Genomic DNA, 20,643 nt, shown 5'->3' with positions numbered 1-20,643 from the left:
GCCTCATTCTTCTTCTTCTTTTTTTTTTTTTTTTTTTCAGCATCCAAAATCTTTTTAATAACAAGGCAGGATCTGGGGTTGGTTTTTGTAGTGGCAACTGGCCTGTCGGCCTCTGGTGCGCTTGAACTTCCAGCCCTTGGAACGTAGGGTTTGGTGTTCCTGAGGTCTTGCCGAGATGCCTGTACACCTCTTGGCCTTTACCAGGGAGTAGGCCAGTGGCACAGCCCTTGGGAGAGTCCAGGGCCAGTTGGTCGAAGGTGATGATCTTGCCCCAGGCCTTGGGGATGCGGCTCCAGGGGCAGTGCACACACCTTCAGTTCGGGCACCTACCGGGCATGCACATCATCAGTTTTAGTCCCTATAACCACAGCTGTTTTGCCTTCCCCTCCAGGAAGCTTCATCTTCCGGATCATCTGGGAAAGGGATAGAGGCCACCAGTTGGTGCAACTCACGAACAACCTCTTCAGCACAACTTGACTGAAGGAGTTGGTTGGTCTGGCCAGAAACCTGTACAGCTTGACCAACAGCCTTAGGTAGCTGTCCTAGCTCTTGGCCTCATTCTTTTTTTATTTTTTTTTTGGGCCATGCCACGCAGCTTGCAGGATCTTAGTCCCTGACCAGGGATTGAACCCATACTCCCTGCAGTGGAAGCACGGAGTCCTAACCACTGGACCACCAAGGAATTCCCTTGGCCTCATTCTTTTTTTTTTTTTTGAGTAGGAAACTTTTTTTTTCTAGTATTTATTTATTTATCATTTATTTGTTTTTGGCTGAGTCGGGTCTTAGTTGCAGCATGTGGGATCTTTCGTTGTGGCATGCAGGATTCTCTCTAGTTTTGGTGAGCGAGCAGGCTCCAGAGCACGCAGGCTCAGTAGTTGCAGTGGGTGGTCTCTCTAGTTGTGGTGTGCAGGCTCCAGAGTACACAGGCTTCGCAGTTGTGGCACGTGGGCTCTCCAGTTGTTGCGCTGTGCGCTCAGTAGTTGCAGCACGTGGGCCTAGTTGCCCCGTGGCATGTGGGATCTTAATTCCCCGATCAGGGATCGAACCCGCGTTCCCTGCATTGGAAGGCGGATTTTTTTTACCACTGGACCACCAGGGAAGTCCCCACACAAGAATATTTTGAAGGCTTGCCATATGTCAGCTGTAGCCAGCGAGATAGCAGTAAACAAAATAGACAAGTCCTACCTCAAGAAGCTTTGTTCTAGTGGGAGAAACAAACAATAAACAAACAGGTAAATATACAATATGATCCCTGGTAGAGAGGCATGCCATGAAAAAAAGATAACATAAGATGATACCATCGATGGGGAGCTATCTTAGATAGGGTCAGTCCTCTCTGAAGAGGTGACATTTGAGCAGAGGTGTGAATGAAGTGAGGGAGCGAACTCTGAGAGCTGAAGAAAGAAACGTTCCAGGTGGAGGGCACAGCAGGAGCAAAGCCTGAGGTGGGAGTGTATGTGGCATGTCAGTGAGCAGGCAGCGAGCCTGGTGGCAGCGGGGCAGTGAGTGAGTGAGTGGTAGGAGAGGAGGGGGCAGGGGGAGTAGGGGGCCAGATCCTGTGGGACTTTGCAGGCTCAGCGAAGTCCTTGGATTTTGTTTGAAGTGTGATGGGGGAGCTACAGCAGGGTTTCAAGCACCTCCATCCCTCAGACCTGGATGGGGCAGACAAGAGAATCCACCCCCTTACTTGTTCACCACTACCCACCTCTGCATACTGAGTACCCGTGAAGCCCCTTCTGGGCTGACAGTGTAGTGAAGTGAATAAGAGCACTGGATTTTGAGTCTGAGAGAATTGGGTTCCCAACCTAGCTGTAATACTTACTAGCTGTTGGACCATGGGCAATCTCATCACTCCTGAGCCTCAGTTTTCTCATCTGGAAAATGGGGACAATAATTTCTGTCTCATGGTGTTGTTGGGGTGACTGGATGAGCTCTTGCCTCTAAAACACTCACAGTGCCAGGCAGGTCACATAGTTCTCTCTCAATCAGCTGTCATAGTTGATGATGATTACTATTTAAATGCTGACCCAAGTTCTGGCATTTTGTAATCACTTGTTAAAGGGAACTACCATTATGATTGTTCCCCTCATGCTGTTCCACCTGCTGCCAGGAGACACGTGTGCCAAGACCCTCCTCTACTGAATGGCCAAGAAAGAATAATGACAGACTCTCTTCCTGTGGGGCAGGGCCCATCCAGAACCTGTGCTCTTGAACATTATAGCAAGCACATGCCCAGGTTGCGGTAGAAGGACCTAAAACCCAGCGCTCAGCCTGTCAGCTCAGCCCCCTGCTTCATGCCAGAATAACCTCTTCCACAAGGTACAGAATAAGAACCTCACTGTGTCCAGCAGAGCCCTTTCACACTTATGAGTCATTCACTTAACAAACACCTCAAGTGACTGCCCAGAACAGCCTGTTTTCACCCCATTATGAATAATAATAATAGCTAGCATTTATCCACGACTCAGAGTGTAGCATTTCAGAGCATGAGGATAGATTGCCTGGGTCTGAGTCCTAGATTTACTGTATTGTAGCTAGATGATGTTGTACATATCACTTAGCCTCTTTGAGCATCTACTATGTGCCAGGCAGTGTGTCAGCTGCCAGGAAGACAATGAAGAGCCAAGAAGACCCGATTACTGCCCTCTCACAGCTTCCTGTCTAATTGGAGAGCTAGGTGTTAATCAGGTAATCACAAAAACAAATGTAAAAGTACACGTTGAGGAGCACTAAGGAGAAGTATCCATTGCCATGAGTGTATATAACAGGCAGGTAAGGGAAGATGTCCTGGAGGAAGTGATTGTGGAGATAAACTGGCTTGAGGAAGACGGAAGACAGTTTCAAGAACAAGGAGCAAGGCCCTGGGGCAGTAGAACTGAAGGAAAGTCAGTGCGGCTGCAGCCTAGACAGAAACAGAGAAAACTGTGAGCTGAGGCTGCAGCAGGATCAGCACATGGTAGGCTATGATTGGTCTCTATAGCTCTCTGCTGAGTGACTGCAACATCCCTTCAACAGTGATGGGCAAGCTGACCTGCCCAAGCTCCCAGGCAGGGCCCAGGTGTCCTCTGGGCAACCCCCTTTTCCAGCATAACCCACTCATAACCCAGTACTCTTGGGAGAGAGGACACAGGAAGTGAAACATTCATAGGAAAGCACAGTCACTACTGGGTCCTTAAATTGAGATGATGCACTTGATATGGAATCCTTTCCTGTAAGAAGGGGAAGGAAGAGACCAGGAGCCCCAGGAAGGGGGCAGACTGAAGGTAGAATCACTCCAGTTTTCCCCTCACCCATGCCCCTCCCACCCATCCACCTCATTTTCCTCGCCCGGCAGTCCTTTGCCCTCATTCTCTAGGTCTCTTCCCAAGTTTAACTTAAACCGGCTTGCAGCCAGATATTTGGCACCTGTGTGCAATCTGTTCTGAGCCCTGAGTAGGATGACTAGATTTAGCAAATCAACAGGACACCCAGTTAAATTTGAATTCAGATAAACAACAACCATTTTTTCGTCTAATTTTTAGTCTAAACATTACAATGCTAGCCCTAAGCAGCAGGGGTTGGGGCACCGGAAACTGGCTCCAGGCAACTGATACTAACACTGATGTCAATAACAGCTGTCAACTTTGGCCCAGGTTGCCTCCAGTTTAGCCCTCTTTAAGGAGGTAATAGAGTGAGTGAACAAAAGAATGAACTCTAGGGACTTCCCTGGTGGCGCACTGGTTAAGAATCCACCTGCCAGTGCAGGGGACACAGGTTCGATCCCTGGCCCGGGGAGATCTCACATGCCATGGAGCAACCACATGATGCGGAGCAACTAAGCCCATGCGCCACAACTACTGAACCTGCGCTCTAGAGCCCATGCACCACAACTACTGAAGCCTGCGCACTGCAACTACTGAGCCCGTGTGCTGCAAGTACTGAAGCCTGCACACCTAGAGCCCGTGCTCCACAAGAGAAGCCACCGCAATGAGAAGCCGGAGCACCGCAATGAAGAGTAGCTCCCACTCGCCACAACTAGAGAAAGCCCGTGCGCAGCAATGAAGACCCAACGCAGCCAAAAAAAAAAAAAAAAAAAGGAATGAACACTGGGCCTAGACTACCAGGGTTGTCTTTCAGCTCTGCCATTTTCCAGCTGTGTGACCTTGGAGGGACCCAGAAAATGAAACGCTTAACTTCTCTGTCCTTGGTTTCCTCATCTATACACTGTGATAATAACAGCACCTACCTCATAAGGTTGTTGTGAGGATTAAATGAGTTTACAGGTAAAGTGCTTAGAATAGTGCCTGGTCCATAGTAAGTGCTATGTTAATGTTAGCTCTAATAATTTATCTCATCACACCAGACTGAATGTAAACTCCATGAGAACAGGGACTCTCTTTTGTTCATTGCTATATCCACAGGAACAAGGAGCAGGGCTGGTTTATAATGCATGCTCAAGAAGAGGGCCTGGCTTGTAATATATAGCCATAAATATTTATTGAATTAAATCTAGTCCTCAGGATATACCTGAAAGATTGGAATTATATTAATAATTCCCCTTTTACAGATAAGGAAACAGGTTTAGAGACATGAAATGAGTTTTCCAATGTTAAGGAGGTGGCAGAGCTAGGATTCAAATCCAGATTTGTTCGGTTCCAAAGTCTTTTCCACTCAAAAATTCACTTTAACAGCTGAGGTGCTACCCTTGGAAAGTGGTGGAATAACAGGAGCATCTGGATTTAGGAGAAATCCTCATTGACTTTGATTTTTTAAAGTCCTAGTCTGTTCCCCATCTGCTGTGTAACCTTGGGTAAGTCACCTCATCTTTCTGAGGCTGTTTTATGATGTGTAAACTAGGTGGTGGTCAGGATCCAAGGAGATCATATATTGGTGAAGCCTGACTGGAAGAAGGCTTCTGATAAACAATCCTGCTTTAGAGCAGCTTTGCAAATGGACATTCTTCCCCACCCATGAAACCCGAAAGCCCATCTCTCCACTCCCCTACGCGTGAATAAATCTCATCACACCTGAACCCCTAACACCTCTTTAGACGGAGGCTGAATCTCTCCGGGGGAAATCTCTCTCCCTGGCCTCCCTGCACTCCAAGTGCAGCCCAAGTGTCGGTCAATCCTGGGAACCTGGTCCCTGCTCTCCTCAGAGGGGGCGCAAGCCCAAATGAGCCCAGAGCTGGGCCTGCAGTTGGGAGAGATTCAGGGGAGACGGCTTGAAAAGAGCAAAACATGCGTATTAAGACATCACTTTGGAGGCACTGTGGGTCCTGATGGTGGCGAAAGACTTGTACCCTACCTGGAGCCGGGGCGCAGAAGATCCCAGTGTCGCCTTCCGGGGCGGGGTTGGGGAGTCCTAGGGCCTTGTAATGGGGGGAGTAGGGCCCAGGCTCCTTTCTAGCCTTTGCCTGGGTCAGGCCCAGGACATTCAGTGTGTGTGTGTGTGTGTGTGTGGCAGGGGGAAACAGCCCCATTCAGTGTGTGTGTGTGTGTGTGTGTGTGTGTGTGTGTGTGTGTGTGTGGCAGGGGGAAACAGCCCCCGCTGGGGGGAGAAGGAACATCTGGGGAGCTATTCCAAACGAGGTGAGTGGGGGAGATGGGTGGCCCTGGCGTGGTCCCCTCCGGGTACCAGGTTTGGGAGGGAGGAGCCAGGAGGGCCTCTTCTGGGCTGAGCAGAGCGCGGGCCCAGGGCTCGCGGTGAAGGCGGGGCCCGCACTCTCTTCGCGGCGGGGCGGGGGGTCCGCGCTGGGAATGCCGCGCCGCGGGGGCCGGGGCGGGGCTTCGTTGGCCCCGCCCTTCGCGCAGGTAGCCAATGGGCGCGGCGGCGCCGGGTGACGGAGGGAGCCGAAGTGCGAGTGCCGCGGCGGCGGCGGCGCGGACGGCCCAGCCAGAGCGAGAGGGTCTCGGCGGGGGCGTGGGGGCTCGGGGGCGCGGGGACGAGGGGGCGCGGGGGCGCGGAGCCGGGGACCTCGGGACCCGGGAGGCGAGGCGGCCCGGGCCGCCGGTGGAGCGCGGGCCGCCCAGCGGCGGCGCGATGCCGCTCGCCCAGCTCAAGGAGCCCTGGCCGCTCATGGAGCTGGTGCCGCTGGACCCGGAGGTGAGTGAGCTGGGCGGGGGACGGGCGCTGGCGGCTGGCGAGCCCGAGTCCCCACAGGGGCGGGGCGGCCCGCGGCGCCTCTGTAGCCTTGCGGGCGCCCGCGAGGACGCGAGTGCCCTCCGATCTCTTGCCCCCTCTCCGGCTCCACCCCCTTCTGCCCCGGGTGTGTGTACGCGAGGGACAATTCCGCCACAGCGCCGAGAAACCCCTTAGCCCGGAGAGGGGATCCCGTGGTGCGCTGAGATCTGACCCCCGCCTCACCCCACACACCTAGGACCTGTACCGGGAGCTGTCGGAGTTTCCTTCGTTAGGGCAGACGGCCAGGGCTGGGGTGTCAGATGTCTCGGATTCTACAAGAGACAAGGATCATGGGACCCCCCCCACTTCTCCTTGATGTCTCCCAGCGCCCTACCCCAAGAGCTCCCGCTTCTCGGCTTCTGACCCTAGAAGGATTGTCCCTCTTGACCCTAGCAGTTGTGGAATTTGGGGTGACACCGCCCGTCTGGGGCTGAAACTCTTGGTTTTCTTTGCCCCAGCCTAGGGTCAGAGGACACCTGTGTCACCTGCTCCAGGCTGGGGAGAAGGGAATGGGGAAAAGCCCTTAGACGTTGTGAAAATTATTCCTGGAGATGAGGAGGACGTTGGTTCCTGCACCCTCCCATAGGAAGGACTGGACCCCTGGGGAGTTTGGCCTCTGCCTGCCTAGCCTCTCCCAGAAGCACCTCCTGCCCTCTGAGGATTCTATGGTGCTAGGCCCTAAGCTTGCAGAAGGCCAGCTCTTCCTGTGCCCTTTGACTCCCAGGGTCAAGGTCAAGCCCATCTGCCAGCAGATGGAGAAAAAAAACTTTTCTCTCAGCCTCATTCTGGGAAGGAGGTAGGTGATAATGCCTTTCCAGAGGGGATGTGGGGATATGCAGGGAGGGTATGGAAACCTCAGTGAGCCTGGGAGCCAAGGTGATTTTCTTCTGGCTTGGGCTCGGAGCCCCTGCTTAGATCCCCTCGTCTGCCCTCTCTTAACTGGGGCAACCACCAAGTGCCCTGCCTCTCAGGGCCACAGGTTGAGATCAGAGTGAGGATCCCTGGTCCCCAGAACCCAGGGTGTGCTGCCCCTTTAAAGGGATGGTCATGGCTGACACTGGCTATTGGAGGGTGGGCGCACGGCAGGATTAGGTAGCCAACCTGAAGGCGCAATTTGGAGTAAATTGCTCTGGGATCCCTGCCATGGGGTTTTTACGGGCCCTGCTCAGTTCAGAAGTTCTCTCGCTGACTCACCCTCTGAGGTGAGGAACACTGCCCTCTGCAGCCCCTATCCACCGCAGCCCACCCCCCAAGAACTGGGGCACAGAGGGTCGGGGAGGTGCTCAGAGGTGGATTCCTTTGCCTTGGCATACCCTTGAGACCTAGGCCTCCCTAGAGGAAGGCGGACTGGGAGGGGCCAGGGAGAGATTTAATCTGAGGACTTACCATGGGTTATACTAGTAGGGAAGAAAGACACCCAGGAGCTCAATTCCCAGTCCAGGGCACTACTTCCTGTTTCTCTTTGGGCAATCCTGGGGCAGGGGCCAGGTTTAAACAGGAAACTCAACTCAGTTTTAGTACTGCTGCAGCTGAACTCTGAGAGGAAGAGACTGGCTTATTTCCTAGTATTAGGGGGGCTGTGATTTCTCTAGGAGCTTCACCTTGGAAACACTGTGTGACCCTCAGTCAGTCTTTAGCCTCTCTGGACCTCTGTTTCTCCAATGGCCAGGGCTGGGTTCTGGCCTCTGCTTTCTGGGCCTGAGAGGGTACAGAGTCCCGAGTACCACTGCCCATTTTCCTCCTCCCCACTCCGTGGAGGTGCCAGGCGACTGGGTGTTATTGTTTGGGTAACAGGAGCCATGGGGCAGCCAGGGTGCGGGTTGGGCTGTTTTCACTGGAGAACAGGGCCTCGCTGTTCTTAGCCCAGGTGACATGTAAGTGATACAGCAGCCTGACCTGCAGGTACAGGCACTGCCGCTGGCTCCTGGCCAGGAAGCAGGCAGGCAGAGGGGCTGGCGGGGGCATTTGGCAGAGGCCTGGGATCTGGACTGCCCTGCCCTCCCCATGACGCTGCCGAAAATGGGCTGCTGGGAGGCAGGGCCTTGTCTGGGGTGTGGCCCAGGTGGAGTAAACCCATTAGAAGTATGGTTGACGATTCTGCCTGGGCCTTCCCTGGCCTTGCTGAAAGCAGTAACCTTGACCCCAGGCCCAGCCACGCTGTGTACAGAGCTTCATTATGTGCCACCCACCCCACTTCACCGCTGTTACCTTATTAAAATAAAACAACTCTCAAAACAACTTCTCAAGGTAGGGATTATTACCCCCATTTTCATATGGAACAGCTGAACTCAGAGAGGAGAACTGGCCTGTGAATTAATGTCAGAGTCGGAATTGGAACCCAGATCTCTTGTTGTCTCCAGCCTAGTTGGGGGAGGCTTAAGGACAGGGAAGAGCTGGGATCAAACTGGCCCAGGTGGAAGGTACTCCAAGAGAGGCTCCGGATGTTGGCAGACTCTCCTGTCCAGCCTTTGCTGAGGGCTGGTGGTACCAGCCGGCCCTGGCACCTGGCCCCCAGCTTCCAGCAGCGCGCAGGGCTGCCAGTGCTGGGCTCTGAACCCAACTCCTGGGGCTGCTTCCTGCCTGTGGGGCACGTGCTGTCTTTGTCCATCTGCTGCCCGGCCTCTCCAGACGCTGCCCTGGCCCCTCTTCCCGAGACAGAGCTGGTTGGGTGGGAAGGAAGGATGCTTGGTGAAACCCAACTCTGACCTCTGGGGAGGGGGCACAGTGGTCTGGAGGCCCTCCGCAGCTGTCCCCATGAGTAGTGCTCTCTGAGGAAGAGGGAGGAGAGTGGGTCTCCATCCTCCAAGAGGCCAAAAGGCCTTTCCTGTACCAGACTTTTTTAGACAAGGTCTTTCATTCAGTATTCTGCAAGGTCAGTATCATTGTCCTCTTTCATTCATTCATTCATTCATTCAGCAAATATTTATTGAGCACTTATCATGTGACAAGTACTAATCCAAGCAGCAGGGTACAGCTGTGAACAAGACGGGCCTGCTCTCACAGTACAGATGAGGAAACCGAGGCTCAGAGAAGTAATGTGACACAAGGTCAGAGTGAGAGGCTGGCAGAGCTAGCATTAGTGGCTGTGTCTTTGTGGCTGCAGACCTGTGTTCTTTCCACCATCTGTGCAGCAGTCAGGCCAGAGGGGCAAATGAGCCCTGGCTTCCCAGGACCCTGGCTCTAAGGGGGGGAAGCTCACCTCTGGTCCTCTTTGCACTTCCAGTCCTTTCTCCAGGGCTGCCCATTCCCCTCTAGAGACCTTGTGCAACAGCTCTTACAGGCATGGGGTTCCATGAGGATGGCATCCAAGCCAGAGACCCCTGGACTGGAGGCAGCCACATAGGGCCTGTGGAGCCCCCTGAATCCTCCAAGATACTGCTCTGTAAGCGCACACCTCTGGGTGCACCCACCACCCCCTCCCCTCCCTCATCAGGGATTCAGGCTTGCAGCCACATGACTCTGGGTCATGGCCCCATGTCTTAGGGACCACAGGTAAGTCCCTCAACTCTCTGAACCTCGTCTGAAAAATGGGAGTAATAGAACTTTCTCTGGGGAATTCCCTGGCGGTCTAGTGGTTAGGACTCTACACTTCCACTGCCGGGGGCATGGGTTTGATCCCTGGTCGGGGAACTAAGATACTGCATGCCGCATGGCGTGGCAAAAAAAAAAAAAAAAAAAAAAAACAAAAAACTTGCTCTGGCTTCCTTGCTCTCTTTGCTGGGTTGAGCTTTCATTTGACAGGCTACATGCTGGACCCTGATCTGGGTGCCAAGGAGATGATGCTGGACAAGTCATGGCTCCTCCCTGAGTTAATCTGCAGTTTGCTCGGTGCTGTGAGGCCCAGAGGAGGGAGGAAAGTGCTTGAGACTGTGTGGACAGAGGAGGTGACATTAGAACTGAGTCCTGAAAGAAGACCAGGGGTTTGCCAAAGTGACCAGGCAGGAAAGGTTTTCTTGGTAGGAGGAGCCACCGTGCAAATGCGTGGGGATGTGAAACAAGCTGGTCTGTTCAGGGTCTCAGGTTGTTCAGTTTAGCTCCATAATAGGGCCTGATAGTAATAATGGGGATTGTTTGTGGGCCAGTTACGTGCCAGGTATATGTATTTTACAGACACTATTTTGCTTGCTTCTTACAGCCACCCAATGAGGTACATTACTTTTATCCCCATTTCACAGATGAGGAAACTGAAGCCTTGAGAAATGAAGTAACCTCAGGGTCATGCAGGTGGTAGAAGCCAGAATTTGAACCCACAAGGTCAGGTTCCAGAACCCACATTAATCACCTGTGTTGGGCAGTTGGTGATGACGGCTTTGAATGTCATGCCAAGGAGCTGGGACTTTATCCTGCAGGCAGTGGGAAGCCATGGAAGGGTTTGGGGCCTGGTATGTAGAAGGTTCTCAATAAGGAGTGAGTGAGTGACCAGGGGAGTCGATCACTCAAGTGTAACGATTACAGTTGAGTTTTAGGAAGGGTGAGGATTTGGAATGGGGGAGGCTGGTGTGTAGGCCGTTGTTACCATCTGGGGGAATTATGTCAAGAGTCTAGAATGCTGGGTGAAGTGGAACTCCATCTACAAATGCATTGTGCCTCCCCCTCCCCCCAGCCCTGGTCGACCTGGTCCTTCTCCCCAGGCTTCTGAGAGATGACAGGTATGTGTATGCGTGCGTGGTGGGGCCTGTAGAACACTGGCCCCTGGGGAGGATTAGGGGCATTAAAGGGGCTCAGGGGGCAGGATGTCCTGGGAGCGACAAGGGGAGGGCTGCTCCAGGGGCAGGGAGATTATGCAATGGGCAGAGCACAGCTGTGCCTGCTGCTGCCGAGCAAAGCCGCAGCTGCCCTGTGGACCCGGCCCCTGGCTCCAAAGTCCTGGATCTTCCTGGCCTCTCCACACTCTCGCTGTGCAGGAGGGGTGGGGACAGCTTCTTTCAGCTTCCCAAGGCCCAGATGGGGTAGGTTACTCACCTCATATCACACAGGAAAGGGATGGTGTACCCCAGGGTGAGTAGCACCGACCTGAGGGTGAGGTCTGGGGGCTGGAGGACTGCCCAGGGGCGGGCTCCAGTGCCTGCCTCTCTGCAGGTAGTTCCCCCAGCTGGGCAGTGGGCTGCTTTTCCTCAGTCCTCTTTTGAGCACCTCCTGGTGTCAGAGACCGGATTTTGAATCCCCACTCTCCAGCGGTGTAACCTTATGCGCCATCACTAGGCCCGTCTGCGCCTCAGTTTCTTCCTTTGCCAAGTGGGACCAGGGCCTGCCTCCCAGGTCAGGAGGGTTTAATGGTGCCACAGATGTGAGGCACTGAGCCCAGTGCCGGGCATGTGGCAGGGGCTCGGAAGAGAAACGCTGTTAGCACCAAGCCCTAATCTCTGCCCTCCCAGGGCTCCCCGTTTTTTAGGAGGGGCAGGCCCGTGTGTAAATAGTCCCTGCGTTGTGTTAAGTGGTAAAATGAAGGATCGCAGGACCGTAGTGGAGCAGCAGTGATTCTGCAAGGACAGGGAGGGGTCCCAGAGCAGGCAGGGCCAGGGTAGCCACCATCACTGGGCTGGACACTCTTCCAGACTTTGTTTCCTTCAGCCCTTGCATCAACCCTGGGAGGTGATGTAAATACCCTCCTGCTACAGATCAGGAAACTGAGGCCTCTTGAGTTGGTTAATTGGGATGCACAATTCGTCTGTGGCAGAGTTGGGAGTCCTTTCCTTCTCACTGGGAGAAGGTGACATTTGATCTGAGCCTTCAAAGATGAGGTATTTGCCAGGCAGAGAGCCTGAAGGAGAGATGCCGGGAAATGGTCTGTCTGAGTTGTGAGAGACTGTTGCAGGAGCCTTGATGCCTGTGCCCTCCCTGTGAGAGTGGAGGTAGAGAGGACACAGCCAGAACTCCTGCCCTCACCTCCATGGCCCCCTAGCTACTGGGAGCAGCCAAGGGCGGGGGTGCCCCATGGGGTCTACCTTTGCTTTGTGCCACTCTAGTAAGTTTTGACAGTGTTCCCTCATCTCCCTTCTCTTTTCCAGAATGGACAAGCCTCAGGGGAAGAAGCTGGACTTCAGCCGTCCAAGGTAAGGACCAGGGCTAGCACCAGAGCTAGGGACTGTCAGGGGTGGGGGGACCGTTTGCATGGAGTAGAAGAGGAGGGAGGCCTGCCCTCGTCCCCCCTGGGTGTGAGGCCCTTTGGCCCAGCTCAGCCTTCCTTCTCTGGTCCCACCTAATCCTCGAGGCAACCCTGTGTGTCAGGATTACTTGCTCCAACCTTCCTATTTCTCAGGTGAGGGGACTGTGGCCCAGACAGGGTCAGAATCCAGGCTAGAACTCTGGTTACCCATCACCCAGACCAGGACACTTCCTCAGTTTATTTACTCATGGCAGCTTGGCCGACTGTACTGAGAGGGTGAAGGGGTGCTGAGAGAGGCTCAGGTCTGCTGGGCCTGACGTGGGCCTGGAATCATCTGGGCACCTGGTGCTGGAGGGAACCTGGTGGCCTCAAATCTAACCAGGGCCCAGTGCCTGGCATGTGGCACACAGGCCATTTCTCAGGGATCCCACCTCCCTGCCCCAGGCTGGCTCCCTCTTCTCTGCTCTCTCTGCTTCCCCTGGGTTCCTCCCTTCAGCCCCTCAGCTCCTGTTGCTGGTTTTGTGTGTTGACAGAAGTGCCAGGTCTGGGTGACAGTTGTGTGACCTTAGGTGGGTCGTTTGTTTCCTCTGGGCCTGGGCTTTCTCATCTCCACGTTGAGCTCCTCCAATTCTCGAGGAGCTGTGAGGTCACAGAGCTGCTGGCTGTGGAGGGGCTTTGGAAGCCGCCAGGCAGGACAAAGTGCGGGTTCTGGCAGTAGAGCCAACCTGAGTTCGAGTCCTGGCTCCACCATCACCATTTGCCCAGAAGCTTCTCAAAAGTTTCCTCAGCTGTAAGTTGGGAATAATAGTAACCTACTTCTCAGGAGTGACATGAAGGACAAACGAGGTAGCAACTGCCTGCCACACAGTGACTTCAGCACCAGCAGCGTGAACGCCCTGCTGTATTGCTCAGCTCCACTGCCTGTTCGTGGCCACACCCTCCTGGCCTGGGTCTGCCTGGGCACCAGACCATGAGCTCGACCTTTGAGATAGACCCAGAGCTGGTCCTGATGTTTGCCTTGACTCAGCCTCCTAAGATAAGGGAGCTGAGCTACCCGGGGTAAGGCAGGCTGACAGAAGTAGGCTCCCACCCCCTCCTTTTTTTGGTACTATGGCAACCTTGGACCACCAAAAGCAGGCCAAGTGGTGTGGACTGGGCCCCTTGGCTTATCTCAGCCCCATGTCTGGAGAATCTCTTCCCATAAAGGAGCTGCCCCTGGTTGCCTAGTAACAGAATGAAGGGGCTGTAGGTCTCCAGTGAAGACCCAGGATGTTCAGATCTTGGGGCTATGGGTCTGGGAGTTGCAGAGGTGCTTGCAGCTTTGAGGGAGCTGGTGGTGAGTGCATCTTCTCACCTCAGTGCTAGAGAGGCTGGTTGGGAAAGGGCAGGAACTTACCCAGGCGGGCAACCTACATTTGATCCCAAGCCTGTGACTCCTTCTTGCTCTAGAGCAGATCCTGGGGTGGGAAGGGAGACGTGGCTGGACATGATGGGTCAGGGAGAACCTCGAATGCCACGTTAAGGGAGAGAAAGCGCCATATCAGGAGCTTTGCATTTGGTTCTCATAACACCCCTGGAGGTTAACTCTCCCCATTTTACAGATGAGAAAATTGAGGCCCAAGGTCAAATAGCTGGTGGGCGATAGGGTCAGGTCTTGCTTGACCAGAGAACCCACACTCCTCCCAGCCCAGGAAACACACTGAGTGCTGAAAAGGAGGAGCATTGGGTCCCTGTGACCCCAAGTTCCATCATTCCTCAGCACCTGCTCATTCACCTTCTCCATTGCTCCAGAACCTCCTAGCATCCCCAGTGCCCACTTCTGGGCTCAACACACCAGGGAGCGCTCAGCCTGTGGTCAGGACCTCATCCCTTTGTTCAGTGGAACAAGCTGGCATCAGGCTGGTTTATTTTTTGCAACATCAGACTTTCAGTGCACCCTGCTGTAGCACTGGGGACCCCAAAATGAATTCAACACCCACCCTCAGGGAGTTCCCAGTGTTGGGGGAATGGTGGTAACAGGAAAGCTGTGTGGAGGGCGCTGTGATGGGGAAGAACAGGCTGTGGGCACCTAAGACCTCCTCTGCGCCAGGCCTCATAGTGGGCAGTGAAATATACCACCTTCCTACATGTCTCTTGGGGGCATGATGAGATGAGCGCATCCCGGGGAACCCAGCCAGTGGCATCTGAACTCAAGGCTGAGCGTGGACCAGAAGGACAGTCACTGCTGTGTGTGGCAGAAGAGGAAGAGTTGGGGTGGGCCATGGGGCACCAGGTCACCTTTCCTGCAGAGCTGGCATTTGGCTGGGCCTCAAAAGGCAGGATTTGGGCAGCTGGAGAGAGAAGTGGGCCTTCCAGGTGGAGGGGAGGCCTGACTTGGAGGGGGACTTGGGAGGCAGGCGCTCTGAATTCAGAATCCTGCCCCTCTTGTTTGCTGTGTTACCTTGGGCAAGTGATTTGCCCCTCTGAGGCTCAGATGTCTTTTCTGTAAAAGAATAGAGTCCACCCCTCAGGGCCACCCAGAGGAGGGAATGTGATGTGTATAAAGTGAAGAATCCAACAGGGTGTGAGGCATAATATTGGTGTTTAATGCTTGTTTATGTTATCCATTTCAGGCAGAAGGGGAGATTGGGGTTTTAGCAGCCATAGTGAGGACTGCAGCCTAGGGTGAGAGCTCCTGGAGTGCACCTGGTGCCCTCAGGCATGCTGGGGCTCCATTCACCCTCCCTCCCTTCCTGGGGGTGGACTGGGTGCCCCAGGCCCCCTCCCCGGCTATCTCCGGAGCTGGACCCCTTTGAAGCTCCTGCAGGTCTATTTTGAGAGCTGAGCGTCTCCCCCCTCCCCTCCTCTCTTCCTGTTTATGAAACCCTGATCCCTCCCGGATCCCTCATGCTCCCCCTGGCTGGAGCTCAGGCAGGATGTGACTGTGGACTTCGGGGAGCCTTGGGAGCTTCAGGTGTTGGGGGGAACTTCCCTGGGACTGGCCAGGGCAGGCTAGCCCACCCTCCCAGCACCTGAGACCTGCTGGGCTCTGTCCCTTCAGCCTTCCCAGAGGAGACCCTGCGGCAGTAAGAGTGCCCATGTAATCCAGGGAGTTCTGTTTACCACGTCCCTTTGTTTCTGTGGCCCATTTTGCTTCTAGAAACAACCTTTTGAGGGTGGAACAATCTAGTTTTGACCTCTGTTTTATAGAAGAAGAAACTGAGGCTCAGACAGGGAAAGAGATTTGCCTGGGAATACTCAGCTAGTGAGTAGACCGTTCTTAACTTCCCACGCTGTACTCCTGGCCTCAAGCCTCTTTTCCACGCTGGTCTCTTCCTACACGGAGTGTCTAAATTTTTCCTCCTTTCTGCCTGGCCAACTCCTGTTCGTCTTCAGGGTCCAGCTGGACTGCCCTGTCTTCCTGGACCTCACCCCAGGCAGATAGTTAGAGCCTCTGGGCACCTACAGCACCTTGACTGCACTCTGTCCCAGGATAGTTGTGTTTTGTTATTGTGTATTTATTTTGGGGAGCTGCCTGAGGACAAGGCCAGAGTCTGCCTTAACGTGTGCGCCTCCTAGTGTCTGGTTCCTGGCCTGAGGACAGAGCAGCGGGCCAGTAGCTGTGAGTGGTTTCCAGAGGGGAGGCAGGCTGGCAGGCCTTGCAAGGAAGGTGATAATGAAATGCTTAGAGTGTAGGCTTTGGAAGTAAACAGGTTGATTTTGCCCTGAGCTCTCCCCCTTTCTGGCCATGTGGCCTTGGGCAAGTCACTTTCTATCTGAGTCTAGTTTTCTCCTCTCTGAAATGGGATGACAGTACTTCCCTTGGAGCTAGGACACAGGGCCTGGCAGAATCCACACCAGCAAAAGTTGAGGGAAAGAATGACTTCATGCAATAAATGTTCAATTAATAGGCACAATTCTCATTGTCATTCCATGCCAGTCCTGGCCTCGGGCCCAAAGCCAGCTCCCCTATCAAGGATGCCTGGGAAATGTAGATCCCTCCTCACCTGCCCAGAGGCATGTTGGGAGAGGCGTCTGGGGACATCTGTCCCACCAGAGGGGGCAGTCCTGGGAGGCCCTGCAGATGATGCCAGCTGGGGGAGGGGCTGTTGGTGTCTGTTAGGGCCAGAGATCAGCAGGTGGGCTTGGGCTGCAGCTGCTGGAGGGAGGCCCAGTGTGGGGACCCTACGGGCCAGGGATCAGGTGGGGGGGATCTGGGCTTCTCTCCAGCTGCCTTGTGGGAGGAAGTAAATAAGAGGAAGTATCTATAGGGGGAATGGGGCAGGGACCAGGGGGTGGGGTCTGGTGCTGTCCTCCCTACTCCTGCCACCAGCGGCCTCACAGGCCCTGCACATTCCCTTCAGTGAAGGCAGTTCCGAGATAGTTTCCTTCCTGTTGTCCCTTCCTGTACCCTGCTAGCCATGGAGAGTCTTCCTTTACTTCTGAGGGATGCAAGGGTTGGGGGGGCCCAGACGGCACTGGACCAGAGAGCTTTGGGGCTCTCAGGACTGCCCCAGCCTCCAGACCCCAGACGCTCCAGAAGAAGCTGGAGTACAATGAGAGGCCTCAGTCTAAGGAAGCATCTTTCACAACACCCAGCAGGCCGTCATCAGACAGTTATTGGAGGCCCTGTGGGGACTGGAAGGGGAAGTTCGGTGTACGTGGGAGCGTTTCCACATAGGGGATGTCTGTGGAAATGGTTTCCGATCATCGGACTGTGTGCATTTGTGTGTGTCAGTTTCTGTGGGTGTACTGGTGTGAGTGATGTGGTGAGGCCATGTGGCAAAGGGCTGGGCCTGGTCAACCCCTGCCCCATGGCTACCTGCTCCTCCTCTCAGGCCTCTGTGAGGTCCATGCTAGGGCCTTCTGCCCCCTTGCCTGTCCCAGGGCCCTGGGCTGGCAGGCTTCTTAGGGCAGGGTGGTGCCTGCTCTGTGGGCTGCCATTTTGGGTGGGCCCAGCCATGGGAAGGTCACTACGGGGGAAGGAGTGCCCATGCTCTGGACCGGGACAGTCAGAGATGGTGGCCTTGGTGACTTCTGCCCCCCATTCTCTCCAGGGGATGTTTGCAGGTGTGGGGTACCCACTGTGTCACTGCCTCATCTCCTTGTAACTTCTGTCTGTGTTCTAGTCTCCTTTCCTTAGGATCAGAGGAGATGAGGGGTGTCTCTCTGGGCCCACCCTGGAGCCCTGGGTTTGGGGTCTGCACTGTCCCCTCCTTAGCAGGAGAGCCTAAGCCATCTTCTGTCCCTCCTCCCTGCAGAGGGGGAAGTGAGAAGGAGGGGGTCAGGGACCCTGCCTTCTGGGCCAAGAAAGCTGAAAAAGCAGAAGTAAGGGGAGTAACTGGGCCCTGTGGCCGCCGGCTTGGGCCCCACCATGCAGACCCCAGCAGATTTCCCCAGAGTTGAGAGAGACTCACTCCCCTGTCCCAGAAAGGTGAGCAGAGGGTTGGCCTGCCTCCAGCAGGGTCTGTCATGACTCTGGGCAAGGAATGGGTTTGAAGGTGGCTGTGTCCCCTGGGGTTTCCGGGTGACTGCCTGTGTCCCCAGGGAGTGTTCTCAGTCAGAGACAGACAGACAGGTGGAGATTCAGACCTCAGGACAGGGTGGGTAGAGGTTGCTGTGTGCTCTTGGCCCTCCCCAGCCCCTCTCTGAGCCAGGCTTTCTGCCTGTCCCACCCACTGGGTTACACTCAGGGGCCTGATTAGCCTGCAGCTTTTTGTGACTGCAGCTTTTGTGGCTGTTCAGGGTCCCCTGAAGATGGGGCTGTGTCTCTGAGGGTCAACATCTAGAACGGAAAGTCCCCAGACTGTCCTGGTACTAAGGGAGCGGGCAGGATTGGAAAGGCAGGACGTGGCTCTGGCTGACTTACCTGCCCACGCTTTCCTGGTACTTGAGGTCTGCTGACCCCAGGCCAGGCAGTAACCAGGGGAAGGACTTGGGTTTGAGCTGGCTCTGCCACCTGTTCACTTTGAGCCTGGGTGAGTCACTGTCCTGTGGGCCTCAGTTTCTTGTTCCTGAAGTGGGGGATGACAGCTTTGGGATATTTGGATCAAAGCCATCAGTTTGCACTCAGGAGACATCCATCTCGGTCTCCAGTGTCTTGATCCTGGGCCCCTCAGGCCATAGCATGGGAAGGAAACTCCAAAGAAATGGAATTCCTCAGAGATGAGTCTGCCACAAATACCAGACTGCTCTCCCAAGCGCTGCGAGTTTGCAGGTGATGTCCCCTCACCGCTTTCCTGCCCCCAGGCACACCAGCAAGAACCTGGAGGTCTTCCCTTAAGTCCAGGGTCTGACTCTCGGGGTGTCTGTGTATCTTTCCTGCCTGTATGTCTGCCCTGGGTATCTGTCAGTCTCTTTGGGCCTCACTGATGCTGGCTGCTGCCCACCTGCCTCTGTTGTTGAGCTCCTGTCTCTGTCTCCACCTCATGAGTGTCTGTCTTCACCTGTTGGGTACATGTCACGTGCTGGGCGCCTGTTGGGTTGTGTCCCTTTCTGCCTCTGCCTGTTGAGTACATGTCCCCATCTGTCTCCACCTGTTGGATGCAGATCCCCATCTGCCTCTGCCTGTTGGATCCCCATCTGTCTCTGCCTGTTGGGTACATGTCCCCATCTACCTTTGCCTGTGGATATGTGTCCCCATCTGCCTCTGCGTGTTAGGTATGAGTCTCTGTCCACTTCTGCCTATTAGGTATGAGTCCCTTCCTGCCTCCGCTTGTTGGGTACATGTCCCCATCTGTCTCTGCCTGTTGGATGTGTGCTTGTGGATGTGTGTTCTTCCTACCTCTGCCTGTCGGGCACATGCCCCTATCCATCCCTGCCTGTTGGGCATGTGGACTCGCCTACCCATCTGTTGGATGCCCGCCTTCATCTGTCTTCACCTGTAGGATGCCTGCCTCTGCCTGTTGGGTGTCCCTCTTTATCTGCCTCTACATGTTAGTTGCCTGTCTCTCCCTGTTGGGTACCTATCTACTCCTCAGTAGCTGGGTTGGCATGGGGCTTTCCCTTTGAAGGCCCACAGGGAGGATGGGGAGGAGGGCCAGAGGGCAGCCCTCAGGCAATGGGGAGGGGGAAGAGAGAGGAAGGGAGCGTGGTAAGGGAGCTGGGAAACCACAGGCCCTGAGTGATTGGCAGTCCTGGGCTGGGCCCAGCCCCCGCCTTCACCCTGCACATCCGCCTTGGGCCTGGCCACCTCCGCAGCAGCCCCGGACGCTGCCTGCTCCTGCCATGGTGCCTCGGCCCAGCCCAGGCGGATGGAGCAGGATCCCAAGCTGCCCCGTCTGCGGCTCTGGGCCCTGCTCCCCTGGCTGCCCAGGAAGCAGCGGCCCAGGATCAGCCAGACTTCTCTGCCTGCCCCTGGCCCTGGCTCTGGCCCCAGGCAGGACTCGGTGAGTGTACCCAGATGTCTGGGCCTGGCCTGACTGTGGCCCTTGGAGCAGGTGCCTTGGAAGCCAGTTTAGCCTCAGCTGGCTCTGGGCTCTCCTTGCCCATGCCTGTCCCTACTGGGTGATTGGACCCTGCCCAGACTTGCTTCCTGGGGAAGTGAGGAGGCACTTCAGGGCTCCAGGGCCATATCGACAGATTGGAGGGAGAGCAGAGGGGTCGTAGAACAACTGGGACATGGCAAGGGGTTTCTAGTAGACTTGTATGAAGGAAGTTTCAGAGGGTGGAGCATAGAGTCTCTGGCCTTAGCTCCTACCCACCCCAGACTGGCACTTACCCGGTTGGTGGGGGAGTCTGAGGTGACTCTTGGATTCTTGTGTATCTCAGCCCTGTCCTTCTAGCCAGAGAGAGCCCATCTTCCATCTTGACCAGGAACAAAAGCCCAGTTGTGCCTTCCCAGTATGAGAACAAACCCTACTTCCTATTGTGGCAAAACCAAAACCTTTGCAGCAGGGGGAGGGGAGCCTCACGGGGAGGACCTGGGGCAGGTTCGTGGGCCTCAGCCAGAGCCTGGGCTTGCCTCCACCTGGCCGAGCCTGGGCATCCCTCTGGGCCTGAGCAGCCTGGAGCAGCAGGAGGAATAGGAGCTCACCTGACCTGGCACCTTGGTAGTTTGACCCTCCCCGGCTTTTGCTATTGATGAACTGGGAGGCCCTGTCAGGGTAGCTGGCTGGTTGGACCTGCAGGACCCTGTCTGCTGAGATCTGGTGGGAGTAGACTTGGATGGGGGGACATGCCCTATGCTGACCTGAATGGGGCGCACCGTGCTCACCAGCTCTGTCTGTTCCTCCATCAGGATGAGGACGTCCTCAAGGAGATCTCCATCACGCACCATGTCAAGGCTGGCTCTGAGAAGGCCGACCCATCCCATTTTGAGCTCCTCAAGGTTCTGGGCCAGGGATCCTTTGGCAAAGTGAGTCCTGAGCCCACAGCTGGAAGGGCAGCGCTGGTCA

General features: G+C 55.2%; 1 protein-coding gene and 1 pseudogene across 1 annotated transcript in view; one reads left to right on the top strand and one right to left on the bottom strand.

Annotated features, from left to right (window-relative positions):
* Nucleotides 1-54: 54 nt before the first annotated feature.
* On the bottom strand, nucleotides 55-569 carry LOC133087237 (large ribosomal subunit protein eL18-like; annotated as a pseudogene).
* Nucleotides 570-5,952: 5,383 nt separating this feature from the next.
* RPS6KA1 (ribosomal protein S6 kinase A1) overlaps nucleotides 5,953-20,643 on the top strand; it is a 36,428-nt gene continuing 21,737 nt past the window's right edge. The window contains exons 1-3 of the mRNA XM_061184688.1: nucleotides 5,953-6,084; nucleotides 12,171-12,215; nucleotides 20,487-20,603. Of these exons, the coding sequence (XP_061040671.1) occupies nucleotides 6,022-6,084; nucleotides 12,171-12,215; nucleotides 20,487-20,603 (225 nt within the window). The 5' untranslated portion in view covers nucleotides 5,953-6,021. The remainder of the gene's footprint in view (nucleotides 6,085-12,170; nucleotides 12,216-20,486; nucleotides 20,604-20,643) is intronic.

The sequence above is a fragment of the Eubalaena glacialis genome, chromosome 3 (assembly GCF_028564815.1).
Source record: "Eubalaena glacialis isolate mEubGla1 chromosome 3, mEubGla1.1.hap2.+ XY, whole genome shotgun sequence".
NCBI lineage: Eukaryota > Metazoa > Chordata > Mammalia > Artiodactyla > Balaenidae > Eubalaena > Eubalaena glacialis.
Note: the sequence above shows the minus strand (reverse complement) of the source record. Positions and strands in the feature narration are given on the sequence as shown.